Genomic DNA, 10857 nt, shown 5'->3' with positions numbered 1-10857 from the left:
TTGAGATTAACTTCCCTGTATGCCATTGTGTAATGCCTTGAGCCGTTAATCCATTGTGTTAGACGATTAAAAGAACCTCTTCCGTAGGATCATTAGGCGGTTGCGCATTGTAAGTGCATCATTATAGGCTGGAAGTTAGTTATCCCTGTATGCCACTATGTAATGTTACCGATTCATCATCCTCGCAGCGCATCACAGCTGGCAAGCATGCACTCATCAGGTTACCAAGCACGTTATTCTAATTGCTAATAGGTATAAGGAAATGTTACCCTGCATGATATCCAATATGCAGGGCAGCCACAGTCGATGTAATATAGAGCGGAATGGGCGGGACATGGAACGGTGCACTGCAATTGGTAAGCTTCTAGGATTATTGTGGGTATTTTTTTTTTCAATTACCATTTTGTTTTACGTTCTTATTACGAAGATGCAGTTTTTTGTGACTTGCAGATGTATACAGAATTGCAAGTGCTTTCACCATTGGTTCCTGCTCGAAAGGTTTACTTTCTTCGATTCTGCAAACAGCAGGCTGAGGGCGTATGGGCAGTGGTGGATGTATCTGTTGATGGCCTTCGAGATAATTCGCCTGCGGGATTTATGACGGACAGTTTTTGTGCTCAAGTGAGTGCGTCGACTGTACACACCTGGAATAAGCTCTCTGTTAACATTGATGACGATGTTCGTGTTATGACAAGAAAGAGTGTCGATGACCCTAGAGAGCCACCTGGTGTCGTGCTGAGCGCGGCCACATTAGTGTGGCTTCCTGTTTCTCTGCAAAGATTATTTGATTTCTTGAGGGATGAGAGACTCAGAAGCGAGGTAAGGAATAACTGGACTCAATAATTCATAGTGTTATCACAAAATCACACACTGAAGACTGCCTATCAGCAAGATTATGTGTAACTATTTCAAACCTATCTTTGGACTAAGGCTTAGCCTCCTTAGCCTGAGAGGGCTCTCTCACAGATTATGAATGTTGATTACTAACAAGGAAAGATGGCTAACTCTTTAACAAACACATGAAAATAAGCTGGCTGGACAAATATCAGATTGATTCCCATTGGGCTTATGGAGTCTCACACATCTCAGCAAACCAAATACCATTTTTCATGGAAATCAGGGCTCTTTACATCTAATGTTCAAACATAACTAACATAAAACACAGTCTGCCATAACATACAGGAAGTCAGAGCATGTGGGCATGAGTTCTGAGTGATTATGCAATAACAGAACTGTAAAAGAACATTAAAATAACAAACCACCATACATTTGAACAATGAGATCTATTGAGAATCCTGAGGCAAAAACAACAGTCATTTGCATTCCTGAAATATGCTTTACATAAACCAAAATAGACTTGTTCTCTCTCAAAGTATCCAACCCCTATTACATCCAAGTCTGATCCATATATAGGAATACATGCTTAACCACCTCGAGCTTCCTCCTCCAGCATGAGGGGAGCATCGAAGGTTGCTATTAACTATCCTTATCTACTGTATAACTAATTCATTAATTACATAATTGCTGAACTGTAATTACAAATGGTCTTAATTTATTCAAAACTCAAAATCTGTCCTCCTCGTAGCATGATGCTTTTCTGACTCTTGACACATGTCCTCTTTCTGTTTTGGTTGAGGTATCTTGGAGGAGAATACACTGAACGAGCTGGCTTTGGATACTAGTTGCGTAGATGGCTCATTAATTAACCAAGAGAAGTGCTCTGTTTTCACGGTCCCTGTCTCCCATCATTCTTCATCACTTAAAGAACATGTCCCCAGCTCTTTAATTCTTCACAAACAACGCATATCACCATACTCTCCAATGAGCTGGAAGCCTTGTGAACTGAACAAGTGTACAAACAAAAATCTCCGATAACCTTAACAGGAACCCTAATAATTCGGTCATAAAGTACCTTTAACGAGACTTTAGCTAGAAACAAAATATTTCACCTTTTCCAAAATGCACATCTGTCATTCTTTGAATAGCTAGGAGAGTCTTTTATGGTTTCCCTTATGTCTTTGAGGCTTTTCCTTCAAAAATTTGCTGACCTCATCATTAAACTCTTTGTTTTTCTTATAAAACAGCACCTACAGCAGTTTCGTAGCGCGCTACGAAACTGCTGTTTTTGCTAAAACAGAATGCATTTGCACTAAAGCTTCTTTTGCTTGAACTTATGACTTTTCAAACTTCCTCTACAGGTGTCAAAGACTTAGATGACTTCAAAATAGTGGAACTCAAACAAAATTGACCAAAATTGAAAATATCACCTTTTCCTCAAATCAATGAGCTAGCTGACCTAGCTGTATCTTCAAATTTGCAATCTCTTTCTTTAAAGCTTTGTTTTTAGCTCTCAGGGTCATGTTCATTTTTCTGAGGAGTTTAGCTTGCTTGAGGGCTGGGACCGTCCAGGTATATACATCAGCCACGGAATCTGTCTGACCTACTAGGTTTTTGCTACCCTTTAACACAGCTTTTTTATAGTTGGCATACCTAACTGCACGCTCCTTAATCACATTCTTGGCTTTGACAATTTCTTCTTTGGTTGCTCCCACCTGATCTTTTATGGCTGTTTCCACTTGATTCTTTATGGCAATCACATTTCCTCCTTGGGTGATGATGACCTTTCTATTCTTGTCTTTATGTTTGACTGCCTCCACTGTTTTTGTCAATACTTCAATTACCTCTGTTCTGGGTGACTTTACAGCTTTCTTTGCTTTATGCACTTTCTCCTTTACAGCTTCTTCTCCTTTATGCACTTTCTCAGCCTCTTTAATTTGTTTCCTTGTAACTGGCCTTCTTGGCTTGAACATAAACTCCTCACTAGGCTCATCAAACCTTAATCTTTTCGAAGCTTTTGATTTCTTAGTGCTCTCAGGAGAAGATTGGGTCAAATCAATATGCATGGGTTCAAGATGCACTGGTTCCTCCTGCTCAAATTCAATAGCCTCAAGTAGGTCACTTAGGCTGGCCTTTGAAATTGGACTTTCTTCCACAGTTACTGATTTACCTTTCTCCTTGCTTAGTTGACCCCTAGTTTTAACTCTTGATGCTTTTTCAGATCCAGCTGATCCATGAACATCCTTCTTTTGCTTGACCTTTTCCTTTGATGATGACTGAGGTGGCTGAAGTGGCTCTTTAATAACCAAGGGTTTGACTGGTTTGTTCAACTGAGATTTAACCTTCTTTTTCTCCCTAGCCTCCTTTCTAAGCTCAGCAATAGTAGGTTCCTCCACTGATTCTTCTCTTTCTCTAAGTGGCTGTGGGGTGAGGCATGTCTTACTCTGGAAACTGGCCATATAGATGAAAGAATCCCAATCCCTACCAATCTTCTGCAAACCATCCATCACTAACAGTTTAACTAGGCCATGATGAAACAATGATGTCTCACAATCATCCTTCCTCAATTGAATTTTATCACACATCTTACTGAGGCTTCGAAACAAGTAAAATGGGAGGTCTATAGATGCTTTACCCGTGAAATGCAGCAACAACTTGAAATGATAGGAATAAACTTTGTTATATCTTCCCTCACAAGTTAAATATTTTTGAATACAAGTAAGAAGCATAGCATAACTCTCCTTAACATAACTTCTAGGTACAGCCTTGGTTAAATCTTCATTCACATAGGCTTCCTTCAAGAATACTTTACAGGGGCTCATATCAAATTTGAAATTTTTGAACCACTCCTGCCCTCCTCTAGGAATCTCGGTTACCCTAGCAATAGCTTCTGGAGATACTGGGAATTCTAACATAGATACCTTGGAACTTAAGCCTGTAAAATTCAAGGCAAATTCTTTTGTTACCTGAGTGTGTCCTCCCTTCAGCTTTTCACAAAAACTCCAGCAACCAGCGTCTTTGAAGGCCTTTTGAACACCTTCCTCCCTCAATGTCAAGTCCAATCCTTCGGGCTCTGCCCTTTGACACCTTCCGGACCGATGCTCCTTCTTCTCCATTACGGCTTGAAAACTTTTGCACAGAGAAACACCGGCAGCTTCAACTCGAAAAACAAGTTCAAACTTTAGAACACAGGCTCGCTTGCAATGCAGCTCCCTTGAAGAAGAAACTCGGGCCTCTTTCAATTCAAATATCTTACATATAAGCCGGCCACTTCATGTAATAATAACAGAACATCATGACACAACTACGCATGACAAAAACATTTGAATGAACTTAATGTGCAAGACTATGAACCTATTGGTGGAATGATGGCTCGTAAGTGCTTGGAAGGTACACTAACTGACACCAACTGACCGGACACAATGACTCATCCCCGGACATGACATTTCAAGGATCTGCGCTGCAAAATCCCCGAATCCGCGATTTCGTAGCGCAGACAGTTATAACTTAGCGACATGTGCTGCGAAATGGCTGGCGCTACGAAAAGGCTAAAACATTACTGCGCTTCAAAATCAGCCAATCAAACGGCGCTGCGAAACTGCGAAAAGGACAAATGACATATACGAGATAAGACATGTCTTAATCAATCATGATGGAGGATGACTAACGGTTTTGAAAATGATTCTCAACAATATCATTGAAGAACATGACCCCTAAGTGGTAAACATAGGATAACAACCATTTGACATTCATTTTTACCCATGAAATTTTGGACTCAACTTATATACATGTGACTGCAGTTCTCAGTGATAACACATAGCATGGCATTGTTTTTTCTATTTCGTTTCATCCATAGCCGGTACTCTCTACTGACCACCGATAAAAAAAAAAAACTGGAACAGTGGGATATACTATCAAATGGAGGTCCAATGCAAGAAATGGCTCACATTCTGAAAGGACAAGATCCTCGCAACTGTGTTTCTCTTCTAAGAGCAAGCATATGTTCCTTTTCTTTTTCTTCGAAATGCTTCTTGGAGAATAATTCCTCTCATGAAACCCTAACCTTAACTGTGAATGTTTTCGATTTTAGGCCATGAATTCCAATGAAAGGAGCAGCATGTTGATCCTGCAAGATACTTGCACAGATGCATCGGGGTCTCTCGTAGTTTATGCTCCAGTGGACATCCCAGCCATGCATGTGGTTATGAGTGGGGGTGATCCAGCTTATGTTGCCCTCTTACCCTCTGGCTTTGCCATTCTTCCAGACGGACCAGAATGCAGGCCCCTTGCACTAAACCCTACTGGAAAGGGCGTTGGAGTCAACAGCCCGCGTGTGGGAGGATCACTTTTAACAGTTGCATTCCAGATATTAGTCAACAGCTTCACAACAGCCAAACTCACAGTAGAATCAGTGGAGACAGTGAACAACCTCATATCCCGTACCGTGCATAAAATCAAGGTAGCTTTGCATTGTGAACATGCTTGACATAAATCTCTCCCGCTTAATCCTCACTGTCTAGTTTTTTTGTGTCCCCATAAGCTTTTTTGTTTTTGTTTGGTCCATGCCAATCAATGTTTAACGTGCAAGGTAAGGGGAGTTGGCATTGGCACTGGGCAGTTATGATGGGATCTCAACACCAATTTGCTCGCATTGAACTGGGTGTTGTTTTGTCCCTCGCAGTAACAGCCACAGCCATCTCCTCCTGCCTGCTTTCACCTTTGTCCTGGGGTGGACAGCAATGGGATTACTGATTTCACATGATATATGTAACTGAAAAAAATTCATGAAGGATGCGTAGTGGAGTCAAGAACGCACCACATATATTCTTGCCAAGTGGTAAACAAAACTAAAACCAGCCAGACAAAGCTTCTTTCCTTGGCAATGCAATTATCAAACAAACATGATGTTTGCACAAGCTTTACCACCATGCAAGGGTACTGGTTGGGGTATTGACTCCCCGCAAAATCTTAATCGTTTACTACTCTCATGTTTCAGTTAAACTCAATCATCCATTCATGTACATGATATGACATGACGGCATTGATATTATTTAGCTTAATTGCAGGTTTTGGATGATAGGCTTTTTCATTTTTGTTCACTTATCAGGGTAGGTATGTTGTGTCTTTTGCTTGTTTAAATTCTGTTTATAATTCATTTCCTTTGTGCATAAGTCTGTGCATTAATGTGGTGTAGCAAAGGTTAATGCCTGCAAGAATTGACAGTGTTAGTCAATTTTTTTTGGTTTCCTACATAAAAATCAAGCAGGTTTTGTTTTGAAAGCCCTTTTTTTCACTGCAATACAGAAAGTTGGTATGGAAATTTTAGCCTTTTTTAACTGCGTGTTTTCAATTACATATTTGAATTCAAGCAGAATAGTGAATGTGTCAAGCATGTTATATCATATAATACAAAACAATACAAAACATTGACAATGATAATGAATATTTTCATGTAACATATCTGGAGTAAGATAACAACGTGATTGCTTTCTTTTTCTACAGTGCATTGAGCCTTATTGTTGAATGTGTCGAGCATTTCATTTTTCCGACTTCCAGTAATTTGGTTACTATCTAATGTAGTTCATCAACATTTTTCGATAAGCACCATGCTTATTGGTAGCACCATGTTGATTGGTTTGCTTTGAAAATTTGGTTACTATCTAATTCATGCTTGTTCTCTTGTAAACAAAAGCCTGTTGAATGAATCTACTACTATTATTTTCAATATCTTGTTCTTTTTTTCCTTCATTTCATTGGATAAATCATAAAAGGTTTTATTCAAGCTTTCATTCTGCCATTTTTTTGTTACCAAAGTTTGAAATATTTACATATTGCATACCTTGTTTTCACTAAAACAATTTGAAGGAGAATACCAATCATTCTCTCTATTGTTGGAAAAATAAAATAGCTTAATATTGAAACTTATCTTCTTTTTACTGTGTTGAATTTGGACTTGCCTCCATCCACTTTCTTAGTTGGGAACCTGAAAATTACTGTGCAGAATATCTTTCATGGAGATATCGAACCAGAAAACCTTCTGGTTGGCAGCGATGGAATAGTTAAGATTTATGACTTTAGTGTTAGCAGGATGTTTGAGGTAAGAAAGTTGCTCTCTGAGTGTACCTTCCTTTCTGATAGTGAGTGTGTTCTAAACATGACCTCTCAAACTGCACCATTTCATAGTTATAGACAATTACAAATGCCTACTGTTGACTAATGTTAGGTTAGTATTTTTTATTAAATGTTAACGTTGGACAATGAGGATTCAATTACCGGGAGGAAATGTTTTACAAAATACAGTGTTCCTTTGGATGTATACAGGGCAGCAATGAATGCCTACTGTTGACTATTGTTAGGTGAGTATTTTTTTTTAAATGTTAACATTGGACAATGAGGATTCAATTACCGGGAGGAAATGTTTTACAAAATCCAGTGTTCCTTTGGATGTATACAGGGCAGCAATGATGAGCTTCGAAGGTCTCCTGGTACTCCTGTTTTTACTGCACCAGAATGTTGCCTAGGAAGAGTGCTTGAAACTTTGCTAATTATACAAATACCGTCTGCTCAAGATTTGGACAATCGTTGCTGCTAATTTGTACTGTATTCATATCTTCGATGATATATTGTCCATCTTGTTTGTTGTCAGGTTACATTATTATACTCGACATATATTATATTTTCAATTCATGCTTGTTCTCTTGTAAACAAAAGCCTGTTGAATGAAATGAAAGACCAGAGGAAAGGAAGAAAGGGTCACATGTTAAAGGACAGATACTTCAGTTGTCAAAATAGGCCTGACAATTTTTGTTGCCTGTTTTCAATAGGCTTGACATATCATGGTAAAATTGATGATGTGTAGGCATTGGGTGTGACACTATACTGCATGGTGTTAGGTTCTTATCCCTTCATTGGTGACTCCTCCAGTGGACATCCCAGCCATGCATGTGGTTATGCGTGGGGGTGATCCAGCTTATGTTGCCCTCTTACCCTCTGGCTTTGCCATTCTTCCAAATGGACCAGAATGCAAGCCCCTTGCACTAAACCCTACTGGAAAGGGCGTTGGATTAAACAGCCCGCGTGTGGGAGGATCACTTTTAACAGTTGCATTCCAGATATTAGTCAACAGCTTCCCAACAGCCAAACTCACAGTAGAATCAGTGGAGACAGTGAACAACCTCATATCCTGTACCATGCATAAAATCAAGGTAGCTTTGCATTGTGAAGATGCTTGACATAAATCTCTCCCGCTTAATCCTCACTGTCTAGTTTTTTTGTGTCCCCATAAGCTTTTTTGTTTTTGTTTGGTCCATGCCAATCAATGCTTAACGTGCAAGGTAAGGGGAGTTGGCATTGGCACTGGGCAGTTATGATGGGATCTCAACACCAATTTGCTCGCATTGAACTGGGTGTTGTTTTGTCCCTCGCAGTAACAGCCATAGCCATCTCCTCCTGCCTGCTTTCACCTTTGTCCTGGGGTGGACAGCAATGGGATTACTGATTTCACATGATATATGTAACTGAAAAAAATTCATGAAGGATGCTTAGTGGAGTCAAGAACGCACCACATATATCCTTGCCAAGTGGTAAACAAAACTCAAACCAGCCAGACAAAGCTTCTTTCCTTGGCAATGCAATTATCAAACAAACATGATGTTTGCACAAGCTTTACCACCATGCAAGGGTACTGGTTGGGGTATTGACTCCCCGCAAAATCTTAATCGTTTACTACTCTCATGTTTCAGTTAAACTCAATCATCCATTCATGTACATGATATGACATGACGGCATTGATATTATTTAGCTTAATTGCAGGTTTTGGATGATAGGCTTTTGCATTTTTGTTCACTTATCAGGGTAGGTATGTTGTGTCTTTTGCTTGTTTAAATTCTGTTTATAATTCATTTCCTTTGTGCATAAGTTTGTGCATTAATGTGGTGTAGCAAAGGTTAATGCCTGCAAGAATTGACAGTGTTAGTCAAATTTTTTTGGTTTCCTACATAAAAATCAAGCAGGTTTTGTTTTGAAAGCCCTTTTTTTCACTGCAATACATAAAGTTGGTATGGAAATTTTAGCCTTTTTAACTGCGTGTTGTCAATTACATATTTGAATTCAAGCAGAATAGTGAATGTGTCAAGCATGTTATATCATATAATACAAAACAATACAAAACATTGACAATGATAATGAATATTTTCATGTAACATATCTGGAGTAAGATAACAACGTGATTGCTTTCTTTTTCTACAGTGCATTGAGCCTTATTGTTGAATGTGTCGAGCATTTCATTTTTCCGACTTCCAGTAATTTGGTTACTATCTAATGTAGTTCATCAACATTTTTCGATAAGCACCATGCTTATTGGTAGCACCATGTTGATTGGTTTTCTTTGAAAATTTGGTTACTATCTAATTCATGCTTGTTCTCTTGTAAACAAAAGCCTGTTGAATGAATCTACTACTATTATTTTCAATATCTTGTTCTTTTTTTCCTTCATTTCATTGGATAAATCATAAAAGGTTTTATTCAAGCTTTCATTCTGCCATTTTTTTGTTACCAAAGTTTGAAATATTTACATATTGCATACCTTGTTTTCACTAAAACAATTTGAAGGAGAATACCAATCATTCTCTCTATTGTTGGAAAAATAAAATAGCTTAATATTGAAACTTATCTTCTTTTTACTGTGTTGAATTTGGACTTGCCTCCATCCACTTTCTTAGTTGGGAACCTGAAAATTACTGTGCAGAATATCTTTCATGGAGATATCGAACCAGAAAACCTTCTGGTTGGCAGCGATGGAATAGTTAAGATTTCTGACTTTAGTGTTAGCAGGATGTTTGAGGTAAGAAAGTTGCTCTCTGAGTGTACCTTCCTTTCTGATAGTGAGTGTGCTAAACATGACCTCTCAAACTGCACCATTTCATAGTTATAGACAATTACAAATGCCTACTGTTGACTATTGTTAGGTTAGTATTTTTTATTAAATGTTAACGTTGGACAATGAGGATTCAATTACCGGGAGGAAATGTTTTACAAAATCCAGTGTTCCTTTGGATGTATACAGGGCAGCAATGAATGCCTACTGTTGACTATTGTTAGGTGAGTATTTTTTATTAAATGTTAACGTTGGACAATGAGGATTCAATTACCGGGAGGAAATGTTTTACAAAATCCAGTGTTCCTTTGGATGTATACAGGGCAGCAATGATGAGCTTCGAAGGTCTCCTGGTACTCCTGTTTTTACTGCACCAGAATGTTGCCTAGGAAGAGTGCTTGAAACTTTGCTAATTATACAAATATCGTCTACTCGAGATTTGGACAATCGTTGCTGCTAATTTGTACTGTATTCATATCTTCGATGATATATTGTCCATCTTGTTTGTTGTCAGATTACATTCTTATACTTGACATATATTATATTTTCAATTCATGCTTGTTCTCTTGTAAACAAAAGCCTGTTGAATGAAATGAAAGACCAGAGGAAAGGAAGAAAGGGTCACATGTTAAAGGACAGATACTTCAGTTGTCAAAATAGGCCTGACAATTTTTGTTGCCTGTTTTCAATAGGCTTGACATATCATGGTCAAATTGATGATGTGTAGGCATTGGGTGTGACACTATACTGCATGGTGTTAGGTTCTTATCCCTTCATTGGTGACTCCTCCAGTGGACATCCCAGCCATGCATGTGGTTATGCGTGGGGGTGATCCAACTTATGTTGCCCTCTTACCCTCTGGCTTTGCCATTCTTCCAGACGGACAAGAATGCAGGCCCCTTGCACTAAACCCTACTGGAAAGGGCGTTGGAGTCAACAGCCCGCGTGTGGGAGGATCACTTTTAACAGTTGCATTCCATATATTAGTCAACAGCTTCCCAATAGCCAAACTCACAGTAGAATCAGTGGAGACAGTGAACAACCTCATATCCCGTACCGTGCATAAAATCAAGGTAGCTTTGCATTGTGAAGATGCTTGACATAAATCTCTCCCGCTTAATCCTCACTGTCTAGTTTTTTTGTGT

The 10857-nt window shown here is 38.9% G+C and overlaps 1 protein-coding gene across 1 annotated transcript; it reads left to right on the top strand.

Annotated features, from left to right (window-relative positions):
- Positions 1–323: 323 nt before the first annotated feature.
- Positions 324–7463, top strand: LOC149213041 (homeobox-leucine zipper protein ANTHOCYANINLESS 2-like). The gene is made up of 4 exons (XM_089388900.1): positions 324–356; positions 451–819; positions 6839–6934; positions 7292–7463. Exons 1-4 carry the CDS (start codon positions 324–326, stop codon positions 7427–7429), a joined length of 636 nt encoding a protein of 211 aa, XP_089245026.1. The 3' UTR covers positions 7430–7463.
- Positions 7464–10857: the final 3394 nt, after the last annotated feature.

This window comes from Pinus tabuliformis, chromosome 1_1, assembly GCF_031772625.1.
Source record: "Pinus tabuliformis cultivar Carrire ecotype Pingquan chromosome 1_1, CPIR1, whole genome shotgun sequence".
NCBI classification, from domain to species: domain Eukaryota; kingdom Viridiplantae; phylum Streptophyta; class Pinopsida; order Pinales; family Pinaceae; genus Pinus; species Pinus tabuliformis.
Note: the sequence above shows the minus strand (reverse complement) of the source record. Positions and strands in the feature narration are given on the sequence as shown.